The sequence below is a fragment of the Sus scrofa genome, chromosome 15 (genome assembly GCF_054392235.1).
Source record: "Sus scrofa isolate SSC_HxYL_T2T_F1_AM1 chromosome 15, Sscrofa_HxYL_maternal_Yorkshire_Landrace_v2.0, whole genome shotgun sequence".
Lineage (NCBI taxonomy): Eukaryota > Metazoa > Chordata > Mammalia > Artiodactyla > Suidae > Sus > Sus scrofa.
In genome coordinates this window covers 66,334,462-66,353,449 of record NC_139397.1, presented here as the reverse complement: position 1 = coordinate 66,353,449, position 18,988 = coordinate 66,334,462, and the positions used below count along the sequence as shown (strand labels likewise).

The 18,988-nt window shown below is 41.3% G+C and overlaps 2 protein-coding genes across 9 annotated transcripts; one reads left to right on the top strand and one right to left on the bottom strand.

The window, feature by feature from the left end:
- Positions 1-772: 772 nt before the first annotated feature.
- Positions 773-10,475, top strand: MAK16 (MAK16 homolog). The gene is given in 10 exon segments (NM_001243808.1): positions 773-835; positions 3,141-3,190; positions 3,283-3,392; positions 3,490-3,554; positions 3,712-3,863; positions 5,222-5,276; positions 6,847-6,921; positions 7,646-7,756; positions 8,694-8,759; positions 8,924-10,475. Coding segments are annotated over 10 exon segments (894 nt in total). The 5' UTR covers positions 773-820; the 3' UTR covers positions 9,119-10,475.
- TTI2 (TELO2 interacting protein 2) lies at positions 7,249-18,743 on the bottom strand. Of its 8 annotated transcripts, XR_014829935.1 has the most exons (10): positions 18,696-18,743; positions 18,229-18,399; positions 17,715-17,888; positions 15,663-15,849; positions 15,081-15,173; positions 13,625-13,812; positions 13,407-13,550; positions 10,971-11,133; positions 9,592-9,775; positions 7,249-7,727 (listed from the first exon to the last, which is right to left on the bottom strand). XR_014829935.1 is itself a non-coding variant. In XM_085000167.1 (9 exons), exons 3-9 carry the CDS (start codon positions 17,741-17,743, stop codon positions 9,671-9,673), a joined length of 909 nt encoding a protein of 302 aa, XP_084856293.1. In that variant the 5' UTR covers positions 17,744-17,888; positions 18,229-18,399; positions 18,696-18,743; the 3' UTR covers positions 7,249-9,670. The 8 variants fall into 8 exon arrangements, 4 of the variants coding, with proteins under 4 accessions (XP_084856293.1, XP_084856292.1, XP_020937452.2 ...); XR_014829934.1 differs by having other exon boundaries at positions 18,229-18,743; XR_002341173.2 differs by having other exon boundaries at positions 17,715-18,399.
- Positions 18,744-18,988: the final 245 nt, after the last annotated feature.

Below are 18,988 nucleotides of genomic sequence, written 5' to 3'. Positions count from 1 at the left end.
AGTCCGCATCTGTATGAGGCAAAATTATGCTACTTATGATATACCGAATTACTGTATAATGTAATATGCAAATTAAGGGCCCAACCTCATTCTAAGATTGAGTCTTTTAAACTTAAAATGGCTTTACTTTCGAAAAAAGGTAAGAGCTAATACTTTCTTTTTCCCCAGTCAAAATAAAAAGCCGGGGGCGGGGAGGGGTTGGGGAGTGGGATGCGTTGCTTTGGAATATTACCTGTTCCATGAATTTCAAAAGCTAGGACCCAATACAGCAACAAACAAGTGTCAGCGGGGGTAAGTGAGGGAGGAGTATGTACTGAACCGTGGATGTTGGGTCGAAGCAGACCTCATATGAAGTCCACACACCCGGCAAAGGACAACACTGCAGCCCTGACAGCCGGGCGTTGAGACCCGGCCTGCAGTCTGGAGCCCACTGCCTGGCCGAGGGGAGGCCCGGCCAGGGGGGCCGGCGCCAATACTCAAGAATCGTCTCAAACTGCGCGTTAGACAGGGCCGCCCCCAGCGCCTTCAGCCTCCGCGCTTTGGAATCCCGCCAACTCCTGCGCGGGGTCGCAGGGGCCCTTGGCCAGTATACCATCCTAAGCCAAGCCGGGGTCAAGACCACGGCGGTGCAAGCGCTCTGTGACAGTCCAGGTGGTGGCGTGGAGGCGGGTGCCAAAGTTAGACCGCCAAGGGGCGCTGTGCAACGCCGAGAAATCTGAAATCTCGCGATAAGCGAGACTGGACTTCCCGGAAGTGATTCTCCGGAAGCAGCATGGCTGCTGTCCTGACCTGGCTGGCTGCTCGCTGAACCACTAACACCATGCAGTCAGATGATGTAAGTCTCCTCCTGTTGCTCTGCCACCTGGGTTTACGCAGGATGTCTTGCCTGCTTTAGGAGACTCAGAAGCCGCCTACTCAGGTGGCCCATTAGTCTCGTGTCGCTCCCGAAGCGAGGCTTCCAGAACCCTGATTTCCGAGCGTGGGGCTCTCACGTGTATACCCGGGCCAATCGGCCACGCCCGGCGGGATTAAGGCCAGAACACCTCCACCTCAGCTCCCAGGGTCCTTGGTCCTTGGTTCCTAGCAAAGAAGGACTTTGCGTATGGTCCCTCGGAACTTGGGGGGCGGCGGGGTTGGGAGGTGGGTGGTAGCGTGGGAGGCGGTGAAATGAAGTTTAGACACCAGATTTAAGGATCCTTTTCATCCACGTGCACGTTACTTTTCGACTCAATTTTCCTGTGTTATGCTTTTCTTTACATTTGCTCCACTCTCTGTCCGCGTCATAATTTTGGAAGCATCCTAGATTTATTCGTTTAGTTACTTGTAAGAGATATATTCAGGGGCTTACTGTGTGCCAGGCACTGTAGTAATTACTTGAGACTTAGTTGTTATTAAGCCAGGCGAAAGGCCTCTTGCTTTCCTGGAACACTCTGGTGGGGGAGACAGTAAACACGTGAACAAATTAAATACAATTGAACTATGTAATACTATATGAAAGAAACATCGGGGTTATGCAGTAGCGAGTAAGGAGGAGAGACCTCTTCAGATAGGGCTGATCAGGGAAGGTTTCTCGGAATAGGTAATACGAATTGAGTCTAAAAGATGAAAATGAACCGCCACTGGGGGCTGAGGGGAAAGCAATCAGTGCAGGCGGTAGAAACTGTAAAGTACAAAGATCTGGATGTAAGAGAGAGAAGGAATGTGTTAAAGGACATCAGTGTGACCGTGTTATAGGAATCAGGGGAAGAAAAATAGGTAGTGAAGTCGGATATCCCTGCAAGACAAGACCATGTGGAGTCTTGGAGGAAGTGTTTTTGGGAGTTTTATGAGAAATAACATCTGATTTACATTTGTGAAAATTTCTCTAGTTGTGTGACAGGCTTTTGAAGGAGAGGAAGTAAGGAGATTAGAGTGTGATGAAAATAGCTCCAACTAAGGTAATAATGGTCACGAAAAGAAGTTAATGAATACGAGATTTGATTTATCAGTGTGAACTCGGTTATGGATTAAATGAAGAAGAAAAGGGAGAAATCAAGGGATTTTTGGATTTAAACAAACCATTCAGTGTTGGCTTTATTTATGGAGGTGGGAAAACTAGGGAAGGAACACAGTATTCTTTTGAGAGGTGTGGAATTGAGAGCTCCATTTAGACCTGTTAATGTGTTGTCTTTTAAACACTCAAGTACAGATGTTAAGTGGGAAGCTGGATGTATAACTACAAATCTGGTGCTCAGGGGAGAAATCTGACTAGGAGATGACAGTTTGAGAGTCATCAATTTAGAGATGATATTTAGAGACACAAGCTAGAATGAACTCCTACTTTTACAATTTCATTTTCTCTTACCTGTTTCCTACCATCCCCCACCAAACATAGATCCTGTAAAATCTCCAAAAATGTTGTTCCATTCTTAAACATTACTTTGTATTTTTCCCTTTAACTACTTTAGAGCCTTTCCCAGTTCCTCAAGACAGCTCATTCAAAGGCTCTCAGGTTCAAATACACCCCTATTGGGGCATTTAGAATAGTGCTTTGTATTGTTTTGTTTATGTATCTTTCTCTGTAAAACGCTAAGTATGTGCTTGAGTGCCTCCTGTGTGTCAGGACTTTGAAATGTCAGTGTCTTACAAAAACTAAGTGTACAGTAAATGCTGAATGAATATAGAGCACGAGTTAGTGGATGATAGCAATAGATGATTTTCCTTGTCCTCAATGTGATAAAGTCATGGTATGTATATCCAAAAATCTAGTACTATGCAGTGTTTTACAATGATGAATGATGAACAAATTAAGTAAAAAAGGAAAATTAGTACTATATATATCTCATATTGTTCAAAATATACATGTAGGTATGCTAGTTGGTATAATGTACAGGTATTTATAAAATTCTAATGAAATTTTGTCTGGGTATGAGGTTCTGGTTGTTGCTAATTTGTATTTACTTTTCCTACAGTAATCTGTTATTTGAGTTTAAAAGAAAACAAATAAATCACACTATTTTACAAAGCATTTCTTGGTCCTCTCATTCCTCGAAGACCCCTTTCCTCAGTAAGAAGGGTGCTGCCCTAGGGCATTGTTGTCTTGGATTAATATGTTATCTATTGGGTCAGAGCAATCGCAATGGGCTTCCACTGTTTTGCAGGTTATCTGGGATACACTAGGAAACAAGCAATTTTGTTCCTTCAAAATCAGGTGAGTCTAGATTTTCACCCTGGACAAAGATTCCTTCAGTTGCCCTCTTGGTAACCCATCTTCTAATTTTTGCTCATTTCCTCCCATTCTAGAACCAAGACTCAGAGTTTTTGTAGAAATGAATACAGCTTGACTGGACTGTGTAATCGGTCATCCTGTCCCCTGGCAAATAGTCAGTATGCCACTATCAAAGAAGAGAAAGGTCAGTTTTAACTTCTATAAGAAGTTCTCAACAATTGCAAAAGGGATATTCTTTAGTTTCTCTGTAAATAATAAAAAGTATCTACTTTATCCTGCAGGACAGTGCTATCTGTATATGAAGGTTATAGAACGAGCAGCTTTCCCTAGGCGTCTCTGGGAACGGGTAAGCCTTAGGAGAGAAAATTATGATAACCATTGATTAAGAGCAAAAAAGCCACATGCTTTTCTTGCTTCTTTGACCATGTCTACCTTAAAGTGTTGTTAAAAGTAAAGACCTAAACATTTACTCTTGCCCTTCAAGGTTCCTTTCTGTTTGACAGGTCCGTCTTCATAAAAACTATGAGAAAGCACTGGAACAAATAGATGAAAATCTAATTTACTGGCCTCGTTTCATTAGACACAAATGTAAGCAAAGATTCACCAAGATCACCCAGTACCTAATTCGAATTCGAAAACTTACATTAAAGCGACAGTAAGTACTGATCATTCATTTAATCTATCTTTCCATGCCTCATATTATGAAGCTGAGAGATTATGAAACCTCTAGTAATGCTTTCTATTAAACTCAGCTTTGGGTAAATTTTTATGATGTGCTAAGAAGCAGCAGCTTTACCACAGATTAAAGTTGTATCTTTTAATTTTGCAGGATTTTGAAAACAGTATAGTACAATTTGACTATCCCCTTCCTGTGAAAAACAGCTTCAAAAAATTATCCTTATAACCCTGATGGAATCCTAAAATTAGGGAACTGAAAATGATCTTTAAAAAAATGCGAAAAGACTGGACTCTATGAACCTTACTCTCGGTTCACTGAAAACTAATTTTTAAAATTGATTTTTTAAAATGATATGAGTAGTTTCTGTTGTAGTTCAGCAGGTTAAGGAACCAGTGCCTCTGTGAGGATGCAAGTTCAATCCCTGGCCTCGCTCAGTGGGTTAAGGATATGGCGTTGGCAACAGGTCACAGATGCAGCTTGGAGCTGGTATTGCTGTGGCTGTGGCATAGGCTGCAGCTCTGACTTGACCCCTGGCTCAGGAACTTCCATTTGCCGCAGATTCAGCCCTTTAAAAAAAAAAAAAAAAAAAAAAAGTGATATGAAATCCATGGAACTAATTGAATGCCTTCTTTAAGGAGTGATAGGCCCTAATACTTTTTCATTTGACCTGTAGAGAAAGCTAAAGATGTCAGGCTTCTGTAGAAAATTCATTTTTCTTAGTTCACTGAAACATTAATCTTCAGCATGGTGAGTACCTACAGAGTCTCAGAATGCTTAAAGAAACAGAAACAGCCACATATATGTAATGTGTCTGTCAAATATACGTAAACATGCCTGACTTATTACAGTGTTATCTAGAAAATTTTAAGTACATCTTGCTATATTGAGCTGAGCCCTACAAAATCAATTCCACTCCCTTTCTTCTTCTTTTTTTTATGGCTGCATCTACAGCATATGAAAGTTCCCAGGCCAAGGATCCAACTCACACCTCCGCAGTGACCCGTGCTGCTGCAGCCAGATTCTTTTTTTTTTCTGTTACAACTGACTTACAATGTTGTGTCAATTTCTGCTATATAGCAGAGTGACCCAGTTATATATATGTGTACATTCTTCTTCTCATTATCTTTCATCATGTTCTATCACAAGAGATTAGATACAGTTCCCTTTGCTGTACAGCAGGACCTCATTGCTTATCCATTCTAAGTGCAATAGTTTGCATCTACTAACCCCAAACTCCCAGTTGTAGTTGAATTCTTAACCAACTGCATGCACCATAGAGGGAACTCCTTTTTTTTAAAGGAACATGTACTGATCTTGTGTTTTATTTCCCATAGGAGGAAACTTGTTCCTTTGAGTAAGAAGGTGGAACGGAGGGAAAAAAGAAGAGAGGTAACTAATTGTTCTGATAATTGTAGCTTCTCTTCTCTCATTGAGGGTAGGGCTGTGCAGGTAGGGCTCCTGAGAATGAGTCTGTTCCCACTGTCTATGAACTGTTTGGGTCCTAGATAATAGGCATGGTACAAGTTGCATAAGATACCTGAGAGTTCATACTTGAAGACTGACTTGCAGCACAGGTTAAAATGTGGGTGCTTTGGGGATATTGGTAATGGAGAACAAGTAAAATACCTTAGAGATCTACAAATTTTCTGAAATTCTTGAGGTTAGATGTTTCAGATTTCAGAATTTTAGTATGTTGCTAATCTTATATTTTACATGTTACTCTCAGCAGGTTTTGTGCATTATCATCAAACACACTAGTAGTCATGCAGTGAAATACTACAATATTTCACTAGATGAATTCACACTAGATGGAATTTAAAATTTTTTCTCAGTAACCTCATGTTGATTCAGGTTGTATTAGTCCTCTAAATTGAGCTTGGGAGGCTCTGAAATTGCTGGTAAAGAATTAATTGGAATTATTTGTTTCTTTGAAGTAAACTGGTCAGCTTTGTTACTGAAGTAGTGAATAGTGATGGTAATGTTGTGCTATCCCTTGAAAAGCTAGTCCAGAAACTCCAACCTTTGTCACAGAGAGCAGTCAGCCCACCCACCTCACTGGGAGCTCACGCAGGCTGAATATTCTTTTGTTCTTAATACCCAGGAATTAGCTTTTCCTGAGAAGTTCACATTTTCAGTCATTCTAGGTGTTTGCGTTGCTTACCTCACTTCCACCAACAGACATTTATCATTTATCGTATCCTATCGAGAAGTAGCTCTAATAGTCTTGATGCTTTTGTTTCCATTAATCACGTAGAGTTCTGTACCACAACCCTGAGGTGTAAGCACCTACTTTGGAGGAAAACGCTGAACATCACAGTAATCTTTTATCTGCTCCCTGTTCCCTCTGTCTCCCTGGGATACAGCTGTGGTTGGTTGTGTGCACTGTTCATTCTACAGCTTCAGTGTGTAACATCCTTTGTGATTTTTACTATCAAATTAATGCAGTCTTTGACAAGAACAGTAGAGTGAGGCTACATTTTTATGTTTCAGTTGTGTACAGATTGTATCATTTCCTACAGAGATCACTGAAGGAAGAAATTTTTTTAAATTTACTTTTCTATCATGTGGAAGCTGGCATGGCTTTAGAAAATGTAAATGAATAAAGGCCTCTGTTCCCTTTTCAAAGCTTTTATGGAGTTTGCTTCAGGATTGCTAATTTTTCGAGATATTTAAATATATGTAAATCTGTTTGCTTTGTAGATCTGTCAAAGGCTTTTGTTAGAATTTAATTTAGAAATCTCATAAGTAAAAATCCCATAGGAATTTTTTTAATTGAAGGCCTTCCAAGGTTTGACAGGGGAAATACACATATCTGGTTGGACAGGCAGAAGTTCCTGTTAAAGCTAGAGGAAAAGGTGGTTACATATTTCACACACATAAACCCTTGGTTTCTTCCACGGCTACAGGCTAAAAAATGAGTACTAATGAAGTAAATGGGTTTGCTCTTTTTTTATCATAGGAAAAGGCATTGATAGCTGCTCAGCTGGACAATGCTATCGAAAAGGAATTGCTGGAGAGACTCAAACAAGATACGGTGAGAAAGCTAGGAACTTTGGGGTGGAAATTTTATTTTGTAGATGGTGATATGCTAGGTAGTGTGGGAAATGTTTTATTTTTGGAGATGCTAGAAAGAGCCTCACCTTGATTTTATTCCTGGAATAAATAAGTATCATATGGGCCCTGGCTTCCACTTTAGTTCAATGATGCAAGTACATAAAATATTATAGTTATCCTTGACACTGTAGTATAGAGACCTTTTCTTTTTTGCCATTATTCCCAACTCTTACTCTGAAACAACAATTCCAGATCTTTCTAATAGCCATATGGTTTTAATCCTCATGCCTATTCATTCATCCTAGTCTTTTAAGGTTGTAAAAAATGAATTTTTATTCTTTTTTGAAAAATTAATGTCATTTACAGAGACAACATGAATAAAATTTACTTTTTCCTTGTTATCTCCCCTTTGTCAGCAGAATTACATTTGTTCCAATCCATGGGTTTTAAAGAGTACTAAATTTTAAGTGATCTAGTATGCACCCTTCATAGAAGTTACCTATTTGGCATTAACCACTGATTAGATAGCAAAAATGGAATTTTTTTAAGATACCACTGGCTCTAGGCTTGAAAATAATATAGTAATATACTTATCAAGCTAAATGTTCTCATTTAAAAACCGAGGAAAATAATATGCTTGTTGGACAGGGGACTTGAAGCATAAGATCCAAATGTAACAGCTGACCTATGTTTATGTTCTTCAGTATGGCGATATCTACAACTTCCCCATCCATGCCTTTGATAAGGCCCTGGAGCAGCAGGAGGCAGGGAGTGACTCTTCAGATGCTGAGGAAAAAGACGAAGAAGATGAAGAAGTGAGCTTTGTGTCTTTTGATTTGTCAAGCAGTAGTTTGTAGGATTAGATCTATTTTTATGTAATTGAGACAGAATAGCATTTTCAGTTCCCTAACTAAAAGTAGTTATTTGGTCATTTTTTTCCTATTATTTTTGATTAATTTGGTTCAGTAGTGGCTGCTTTTCCAGGGTTAGCTAACAAACATTATATATTGACAATTTAACCTTAATTACTAGAGTTCTAAAATTTTTCCGGCAAGGTTACCAATGAGGAGTCCTTATCAACTGATGGACTATAACATTAAGGGGCCTACTGAAACTTACAGAGGATTTAAGCTTGCTAGTAATACAGAAGTACTTAAATGATGGTATTTTTGAGAAAAGGGCAGATTTAACAAGTAGATTCACATGGGTTACAAAGGTGTTATTTTCCTATTAGTAAACTTTTTTTTGATATTTGAAAATTAATAGTTTTAGTTGAATGTACACAGAATTGTTTGTTCCAAATCAGGCAGAATTGATATCCCTAAAATGTTTTAAGTTCAGAAGTATTCAACTTGGAAATAGGTCAGTTTTGGTGCCTAATAAGTGAACTCTCCTGTTTGTTATTGATGTGCTTATCAAAGAATACAATGAGATGGAGTTCCTGTCATGGTTCAGTGGTTAATGAATCTGACTAGAATCCATGAGTTCGCAGATTTGACCCCTGGCCTTGCTCAGTGGGTTAAGGATCCGACATTGCCATGAGCTGTGGTGTAGGTCACAGTCACAGCTGGGATCCTGCCTACGTCTGTGGTGTAGGCTGGCAGCTACAGCTCCATTTTGACCCCTATCCTGGGAATCTTCATATGCTACAGGTGCAGCCCTAAAAAGAAAAGAAGAAAAAAGAATACAATGAGATGTCTAAGCTGAATTTTCATCATGTATCTTGAACCTAATAGTTACATTTTATTTTAGGATGTGGGGAAAAGAGAGTTTGTGGAAGATGATGAAGTGGATGAGAGTGACATAAGTGACTTTGAGGTGAGGTTCATGGGTGAAAAGCTGTCCTTTGGGAGGGGGAGGGAGGTTCTGGTCACACACAGCAGATGAGTCCTCTAGTTTTAATTCTAAATTGAGAGGATGATGACTCGAGTTTGGGAATGAAGCTAGTGTCTTCTCTCCTAATTTTTGCCTCCCCACATTAGGATATGGATAAACTGGATGCCAGCAGTGATGAAGAGCAGGATGATAAATCCTCCACTGAGGAAGAGGAAAAGGCCCTTGATGCCAAATACAAAGGCAAAACACCTCTGAAAGGACCTTTGAGGAGGAAACGAGCATATGTGGAAATAGAATATGAGCAGGAGACAGAGCCTATGGCTAAGGCCAAAACCACGTGATTTCCCTGCAGACATTTATAAATAGGACTGCACATTTTGAACTTCTTCCCTTTTTTTAATCTTAAACACACATACACCTCCAGTTTTTGCTCTTTATCTTTTTAGCACAATATTCATGTTTTTTATATTTATGCTACTTCTCTGGGGCAAAAAATCTAGGAGGGGATGGAGAAGAGTTTAAGTTGTGAACAGAGTATTTTTATAGCATTGGCACATGTGCTGAAGTAACAGTTTGAGCCCAAGAAGCTTAACAGATGAGTCTGTGGGTATAAATATTTTAAAATTTTAAATGCCACCCACCCGTTTTCTTGGTGTCCTCCCCTCTGCATGGGAGCATACGCACAGACACACACACACACACCCTGCTTTATTGAGAAATATCCAGACTTCAATTCTCCTTTCCCTACTTCTATGGGAATAAAAAGAAAAAAGGATAAAGAAGATCTAAATTACAATATTTACTGTAAATATACCTTTTTCCTTAGATAACTGCATTTAAAACAAGTGGAATAGAAAGAAAATCCTTTTGTCTTTAGCAAAGTGATGTAAGTCTTAAGTTGCGTCATAGGGAGTGCTTTCAGAAACCTGCTGCACTTTCCGGATGCAGTTCATCACCTTACTGTCTTCACAGCTTTGGGAGATTTTAGCCAGGAGACCCTGAAACATGAAACCAAACAGGCTTTGATTTTTTTGTGGGGGAGGGGTGTTATTTCTTTTTCTTTTACCTTGGCTGTTTTTTCTTGATACCAGGAAAGAATGGATGCTGCCAGGGCACAATCTGCAGAACAAATGTAACTTTAGAAACTGTTGGCACGTTTCTAAATGTCCTGCTGGCTCATGAAGAAACTGCTTAATGCTGGCCAAGATGAATCAGATTAGATCTAGGGCTTGAAAACTGCAAGATTAAAAACCTGAGATGAAATAATTTGAATAAACTAGTAATAAACCATACTATCCTTAAGTATTTATAGGATATGAATTTCTTTTCATGCTGCCTTAAAACTTTCAATTGAAGATTTCTAAATAGGGTAAGAAATAAGAGAATAGCTAATTAAAAATATATAAGTAGACACACAGTTACTATACACCTATGCCTCTGAGAAGTTAAAAGTGGGAGTTCCCTTCATGGCTTAGCAGTTAATGAACCCAACTAGGATCCATGAGGATGCAGGTTTGATCCTGGGCCTCGCTCAGTGAGTTGAGGATCTGCTGTTGCCATGAGCTGTGGTGTACGTTGCAGACGTGGCTTGGATCCCACATTGCTGTGGCTGTGGTGTAGACCAATGCCTACAGCTCCGATTGGACTCCTAGCCTGGGAACCTCCTTATGCCTCGAGTGCTGCCCTAAGTAGCAAAAAGAAAAAAAGAAAAAATTCCCAGGTGGATAAATAAGAATATGGAAAACACAGTTGTCCCCCCAAAAACTGGAAACATTTCTGGTATCTGAACTATTCTACATAAATGATTATTTCTTGGTGGCTTACAGTTCATTGTTTCAACATTTTTTTTCTTTTTTTTTTTTTTTAATTCAGTCCACTAAAACAGAATTTAAATTTTACAAACTCTTGATCATGATCCTTTTGCCCATTCTCTGTCCTAGCTCCAGAAACATCTACTCTGTCCTAGCTCCAGAAACACCTCTTGCCTTTTGGTCTAAAGAGTTCTGAATAGCTTTAAAGGCAGAATAAGGTATTAATCAAACTGCTGAAGGCCAGAAGGCTCAAAGGCAGAGATGTGAACACTCCATGTTCATTTATAGACTTGGTCAAGCACGTAAATAGTAAATTAGAATCACAGGATTTTCCTGAGGGTGATAAGGCCTAGTTGAGACCAAGTCACAGACTGTCGCTTACCTTCACCTGTCCTTGAGAGCAGTGGTCCAGGAGAATCAGGCAGTCTGTGGCCTCTTCTAACAAGGTGCTTTTAATAGGCCCAGGTGTGAGGCTTGAATCCCCTGCTACATCACATATCAGTTTCAGGAGAGCCTTCAATAAGACCACAAGTCTACAGGAAACTCTGGAACCAAGAAAAAAAAAATGTCCATGCTTTGAATCAGGATATTGAAAACAGACCTCAAAGGCCATATAGTATAAAACCCTTACTTCATAAATGAAGGAACTGAAGTCAAAGTTTAGTGACAAAGTCCCCAGAGCTAAAAGCAGAACTAGAGACCAGACTCTAGATTTCTGAACTTCAAGCCCCCTGTTTTTTTCTACAGCACACTACCCATACACACAGATGCTCTGGTCTGCCCAGGAATACCTGGTTTCCCTCCAGGAGTGTGGTTCTACTATAAGGAAACAGCCCCTTCTAAAAAGGGAAAACTGGGACCCCCCCCACCAGGGGCTAGAATCTTGCCAGGAGAACAAGAGATGGCCCATAGTTCCTTAGTTTTGATGTGGTCTTAGGCTTGGAGGTTAAAAATAGTGAGGCAACTAAGCTTGGCTTCTGAGACCTAAGTGTCAGTTGAATTTTCTGTCACTTTAATTCTAGTTCCTAGATTACCACCAGCTGAGCTGTCTATGTACTTCACTTTTCTAAAAGTTTTTATCTTAATGAAGAAATTCTGAAAGTGGATTGTGGTGATGATTACACAAAATTGTAAATGCACTTAATGCCACTAAATCACACACTTTAAAATGGCAAATTCTATGTATTTTTTTACAATAAAAAAATAACTAAAAAGCCTTATTGGAAGTTGACAAATAATTTAACTTGTGTGGAAATATACATAATAAACCATATTTCTGGAGAGAAATGTGAATGGGAGAAGGAAAGTCTGCATCCCTTATCTTGGTGTTTTTTTTTTTTTTTTTTTTTTTTGTCTTTTGTCTTTTTTTGTTGTTGTTGTTGTTGTTGCTATTTTCTTGGGCCGCTCCCGTGGCATATGGAGGTTCCCAGGCTAGGGGTTGAATCGGAGCTGTAGCCACCGGCCTACGCCAGAGCCACAGCAACGCGGGATCCGAGCCACGTCTGCAACCTACACCACAGCTCACGGCAACGCCGGATCGTTAACCCACTGAGCAAGGGCAGGGACCAAACCCGCAACCTCATGGTTCCTAGTCGGATTTGTTAACCACTGCGCCACGACGGGAACTCCCCTTATCTTGATCTTAAAAAGAGAAGTTGCCTGTAACTTGTGTGCCTCTCAGCCCTCCACCTGTCATCATTCAGCATAGTCTGCTGTTCCCACTCCTCAGGCCCCACCCCTCCATGCTTGACATTCATTTTCTAACCTCCCTGTATTTGCTTGCTGATCTCTTCTACTTGAACAATATTAGTTTGATTCTGTTTCGCTTATCCATCCATTTCCAGTCATTTTTCAAATACCGTGTACTTAACACCAGGTTCTGAGTAAATTTTGGAGTTGTCAGTATACTGGGAGAGTGGTCTTCCATCCTCTACTTTAGTAGAGGAGTAAGTAAGGAAGTAAAGGCAATCTCATTACAAATGTGACTGTGGGAGAGACTGGGTACATTATAAGGACATGAAAGAATATGGTTCACAGCAGAGGCACACGTGTTGCTGAGGCGCTGGATTCTGGCCAAATCAAACCTTATTTCATGCAGGAGAGCCTTTTGCAGACTTTTGCATGTTTGAGGTCCAGCTTTCTGTTTGGGACACCCACCTCAATCCAGCGTTGAAAGGCTAAGCGATCACCTTAAATTAGTACCCTCGTGATCACCACAGGTGTCCCATGATGTGCTATGCATGCTCCGTTCTCAGATTTAAGAAACATTACCATGAACAAAGCATGTCTACTGTAGCACTTCTATATGGCCTTTAAAATTCTTTTTTTTTTTTTTGGTCTTTTTGTCTTAGGGCCACATTTGCAGCATATGGAAGTTCCCAGGCTAGGGGTCTTGGAGCTATAGCTGCTAGCCTACACCAGAGCCATAGCAACTCGGGATCCAAGTCGCATCTGTGACCTACTCCACAGCTCACGGCAACACTGGATCTTTAATCCACTGACGAGGCCAAGGATAGAACTAGAGTCCTCATGGGTGCTAGTCAGGTTCAATAACCACTGAGCAATGACAGGAACTCCAGCCTTCAAAATTCTAGCATGCATTATAAACCCAGAGAGATGTACACCTGAAGGCACTGAGTATATGTGATCTTTTCAGTGCCACCTGCACATGAAATCCAGTTGGTATGTAAAAACAGGAGCTATTCAAATATATGGCATGTCCTTAATACTTTGTGCTGAAGGTACACCTGGGCAAGTTCTGAAGAGAGTATCAGCTGGTTTTGCCCCTCTCAGCACACCTGTCTGCTGGCTGGTTTACCTGGGCCAAGTATACTGAAGGAGAAGTTTTAGGGTTTCCAATATTTTCAATCTAGCCTCCTCTTCAGGTCCATCATAAACCTCCAGATAACTAATGATGACCCGCTCCAGCCTCTTCAAGTGCCGGACAGTTAGGATCCCCAACCTAAAAACAAAAAGAGAATATGTCACCAAAGAGCTAAAGTGGCGTATGGCCAGCCCCAGCCCCCAGGGACTCACCTCTTCACAAAAGCCGGAAGGTTTCTGGCATAAGTCCTGCGTAAGAGAAGGCGGTGCTCGGGCTCCATGTGGGTCAGGATCAGCTGCAGGACTTCATCACAGTGTGTGGTGGGTCGAGCTGCATCTCCTTTCCAGTGCAGGGTTTTCTCCAGGATAGGGAATAAATCCAGCAGACACAGGAGCACTGCCTGGGAGGAAGTAACAGAAAGAAACTGTAGTTCACCAGTTTGTATTCACAACACTCAATGATTTTTCTAGCAACTTCCACTACTCTACCATCACTGGGGTCCAGGTCACAGATTAAGAGATTCTAGTAATAACACACTAAGTGTATTTATATTTTCTTTCTTTCTTTTTTCTTTTTCTTTTTTTTTTGTCCTTTTGTCTCTTTAGGGCCGCACCCGCAGCATATGGAGGTTCCCAGGCCAGGGGTTGAATCGGAGCTGTAGCCCCGGGCCTACGCCACAGCCACAGCCACACACAATCCAAGCTGCATCTGTGACCTACATCATAGCTCAGCAATGCCGGATCCTTAACCCACTGAGGAGGCCAGGGATAGAACCCAAGTCCTCATGGATGCTAGTCGGGTTCGTTAACCACTGAGCCACGATGGGAACTCCTAAGTGTATTTATATTTTCAAAATTTTTTTTTAACATTCTTTATCTCCACCTGAGTCTCAAATTAATACCTTCTCCACAGAGCTGTTCTCTTCGCTAATCTATAAAATGGGAAAGAACAGCAAAGGTAGGACTTTAACCCCAAATTTAGGAGTCTCTGTGTCTACTATGACTAAATTCCCAAGTCTAAGTGATATTTACAAGTATTTACAATAAAAATACTCCCAAAAAGAATCTAAGATGATCCTATTTGTATCCAATTTGATCACCCTATCAAAATGTCAGTGTCTAGGCAATCCCTTTTAGCTCTCTTAGGATCTTTGGGGGTTTTTTCGGTTTTTGTTTTTTTAAACCACCATCTCAGGAGCCCTAACCTAACTAGTTTCTTCTGTTTTTAGAATGTTCTCTCTGACCCCATCCCCAAGAAACTCTTATTCATCCCTCATAAGCAAGTATCACCTCCTTCCTGAATCCTTTTTTTATTTTTATTTTTTTGTCTTTTTAGGGCTGCACCCATGGTATATGGAGGTTCCCAGGCTAGGGGTTGAACTGGAGCTGTATCTGCGGGCCTACACTACAACCACAGCAATGCCAGATTGGAGCCAAGTCTGAGACCTACACTACAGATCATGACAACGTCGGATCCTTAACCCACTGAACTAGGCTTGTACCATCATAGACACTAGTCAGATTTGTTTCCACTGAGCCACGATGGGAACTCTCTGAAATCCTCTTCAAACCACCCCAATACCACCAAACCTGCTCAGTTATTATTTATATAATGCCACGTTCTACTTAAATATGAGAGCTCAGAGTTATGAACAAATCTTAAAATTACCTGAATGAGGTGGTGCTCCGGTGTGTACAGGTGGTTGAAAAGGGCATGGTATAGGACCTGGGCCCTGTTATACTGGAGCAAATCAGCAGCTGGCTGCAATCAGACAAATTATCCAATTTCAAGTTTCCCAAGGTTGGCAAAATGTTGATAATTTCTGAGACTGAACATGGTACAAAGGATTCATCATTCCACACTTTATCCTTCTATGTATATTTTAAAAGCTCTCTAATACATAGTTTAAAAGAAGTTTCCTTGACTAACAGCTTTAACATTTGGGTATAATCCCTTTAGGTTGCTAAATTTTTTGCTCCTGTCAACCGTTAATTACTCAAAGTCTGGTTATTCAGTTTGACAATGTTTTTCACATTACCCATGAGATAAAAACCTTCTAGGTTGGCAGAGGAAAACATGGAGAGAAAAATAGAAATTAGTGAACTGAGTCAAATTACAGCATTACTAGAAAGCCAGTTAATAAAAGATACAAACACAGGCAGTGATAAAATAGTGATATCATGAATGAGAAACGGCCATGATGACTCAGCCTGTGCCACTGACATAGGTGACAAAGCAGAGGTTACTCACCACGTTGAGCACAATGTGATGGAGGCAGTGGACACCTAGGATTTTGTTCTCAGTTTGATAGTCATCTGAGATGAGCAATGATGGGGGAAGTATCCTTTCCAGATGGTGGCTCAGCCAGGGTCGAGTGACCTTTTGCAGAGTCCATGAGAAAACGTATTTGGTGGCAGGGTTATTTTTCCAGGATTCCCTAAAAGAAAATGTGAAACCCCATTAAGTGGCACAGGGTCCAGATCAAGCCGAATGTATTTTCTTGTACTTGAAAGAAAATACATCCCACAGAAGATACCTCTTGATGTTATAACACATATTTTATGATTTAGATCAAAACAACTTACAGAACTTATACTAAATACAATCACTCAGGGTTCCAAGTCTAAACTGTATCCAATGAGAAGTAGCCAATTTTAACCACAGCTATGTAAAGAATCTGTGGTCAGGGGTTCCCATGGTGGCTCAGCGAAAACAAATCTGACTAGTATCCATAAGGATGCAGATTCGATCCCTGGACTTGGTCAGTGGGTTAAGGATCCAGCGTTGCCATCAGCTGTGGGGTAAGGTGCAGATGTGGCCCAGATTTGGAGTTGTTGTGGCTCTGGCAGGCAGCTACAGCTCCGATTCAACCCCTAGCCTGGGAACCTCCATATGTGGCAGATGCAGCCCTAAAAAGACAAAAGACCAAAAAAAAACCCAAGAATATGTGGTGATGGGGCCGGTGGTTGCTGTGAAAAAGTGTTGAGGAGAGACAGAGGAGTAAAGGAAATGTCTTCAATAACCTTATTTTTATTACTATAAGGCAGCCAATGAATCAATATTTGAACAGTAACTTACAGCTTAAAAAAATGAGTTTACACACATTACTCAACCAATCTTCAAATACAATGTAATAGGTAATGATATCTTTGTGTTACAAATAATGAAACTAGTCCTTTTCAGAAGGTATTAAAAGAAGCACCAGAATGCCTCAAAACTAAGCCTTTTAACTCCAAGTTCCTGGTAAAATGATGGTTATGTACTCACTTTTTCCTCATCATTCCAGTGTTACAAACACTAACATACAAAGTAGCAGGTGGAAACTCACAGAAAGTACTTTAGCTAAGAGCAATCTAAAGGACTTTTTTTTTCATCCCAAACACTGCTTTCATATCGAATAAGTAGCTATGAGTTTCAAGATCCATACATTTAAATTCAAACGGTAAGTTTAAATCCTCTCTGAATCCCCAAACTCATCTAACTTAAGAAAATTAAGTCTCAATAAATGGGACAGAACTTCCAGTTTCCAGGACAGTTATCAGGAAGATTGGAAAGAGCACTAGAAAATAGAGTCTGGGGAGGACCTGTGGTGGCGCATCGGAAATGAATCCAACTAGGAACCATGAGGTTGCGCGTTCGATCCCTGGCCTTGCTCAGTAGGTTAAGGATCCCGCGTTGCCCATTAGCTGTGGTGTAGGTTGCAGACATGGCTTGGATCTTGCGTTGCTGTGGCTGTGGTGTAGGCTGGCAGCAACAGCTCCAGTTAGACCCCTAGCCTGGGAACCTCCATATGCCAGGGGTGCGGCCCTAAAAAGACAAAAAAGAAAAAAGAAAATAGAGTCTGGGGAGTTCCGGCCTTGGCTCAGCAGTAACCAACCTGACTAGTATCCTTGAGGACCTGGGTTCCATCCCTGGCTTGGCTCAGGGGTTTAAGGATCCAGAACTGCCATAAGCTGTGGTGTGGGTCATAGATGCGGCTCAAGATGCGCTTACATTTGTAGAGTAGACCGGCAGCTACAACTCCAATTTGACCCCTAGCCTGGGAACTTCCATATGCTGTGGGTGCGGCCCTAATAAAATTAAAAAAAGAAAAGGAAATAGAGTTTGAATATTTAGGTTCTAATGTTCAATTTGCCAATATCTAGTTCTGTCATTTATAGCAAATCATAATCTCTCTGGGCCTTAAGAGATCTGTTATTACAACACCTTTATCTTACTCATGAAGAAACGAGGTTCCTTTGAGCTAATCTAAAACATTAGGTTGAAGATCAGGTCCGCGGCCCTTGTGACATGAGTACTCACTTATTCAACTCGGGTTTCAGAAGCCCCATTATCGCAGTAAATCTCCCTTTGTCATCTTCATTTTCTCCGTGGAGGAATCCAGCCACAGAACCACACTCAGTAACCTGAAGCAGTAAGGCGAGCACTTGCCCAGCGATGACCAGAGATCTTGCGCTGGTCCATGGTTGCTCCGAGCTGTGTGTGACGGCAAAAATATAGATGGATCCTGCCATGTGACGGAGGCCTGTCTTCCATGCCGGGCAAACCAACGAATTCCTGGCGGCCTCAACTTTCCTCAACAGCTTAAGAAACAACAACCCAACTGCAGCCGCTTTCTCCGCCACTTCGGAGTGACGATCACCTCTCCCTTCCGGCTCCCTGGGTGGGGCCGCATGCTTCTCCAGGGCTTTTGCCACCTGCCCTAGAATCTCGGGCATTCCACGGAGCGAGTTGTCACTCCCCTCAAATAACTTATCACATTCTTTGGCTTCTAATAGAGCACTGAGGTCCTGAAGGACTGTATTTCTGGCCTTACCCCGTCGGGATTCCTGGCTGTTGAACTGGTGCAAGATCTGGGAGAAAGCCTGTCCGAGGGCGGAGGAAGGCCACTCTGCAGGCAAAGAGCCTTGCCCAGCTGCGGATTCCTGAGAGCTGCTAGGCTCCATTCCTCAGACGAAGGACGAGGATGTAAGCGGGCGAGGATCCGCTAAAGAGGAAAGGAAAGATCACCTAGGGGCTGAGATTCCCTCAAAGAACAGAACTAAAATCAAATAAAACCGCGAGATGTCTCGGAAAACAGGGGAAGTCTAACCGTCAGAGGAGTAAAGCATGTAAAAAGATGCAGAGGGAAAATCTCAGATTCTCAACAGTGGAGGGGAGCTATTACTCTTGCCTTTCTGAAGACTCAAAAAAAAAAAAAAGAAGAGAAAAGACAAAACCAAAAAAATCCTAGAGTTTAAGAAATAAACCCCTAAAACATGACACTAACAGTGCCGCCATTACCTGTAACCCTTCCGGCGCCTCTGCGCCTATCGGGATCCGGATCTAGTTAACGTCATTGCCGCAAAGCACAAAGGTAGCTCCCGTCGTTACCGCAGCAACGCTCCGTCAGTTCACGACCTATTACGGTAAAGCAATAGCGATCAGGTTCAAACGGGGTGGGGCTACGAACAGAATATTTGCATAGATGATAATCTGCTCGCTATTTTATTTCCGATTTCACCTATTAAGGTGGAAAAAAGATAAATCACAGAATAATAGTGATAGTTATAAAATATACAGGGTTTTATATATCA

What these genes read in the sequence shown, in the direction of transcription:
- TTI2 (XM_021081792.2), bottom strand. Translation starts at nt 18,358, where the DNA reads ATGGAGCCTAGCAGCTCTCAGGAATCCGCAGCTGGGCAAGGCTCTTTG. An exon ending in ATCACATTGTGCTCAACGTG is followed by an intron (nt 15,174 to 15,662) that starts GTGAGTAACCTC and finishes GTCTGATTGCAG; the next exon opens with CCAGCTGCTGATTTGCTCCA. An exon ending in CGGAGCACCACCTCATTCAG is followed by an intron (nt 13,813 to 15,080) that starts GTAATTTTAAGA and finishes ACTTCCTCCCAG; the next exon opens with GCAGTGCTCCTGTGTCTGCT.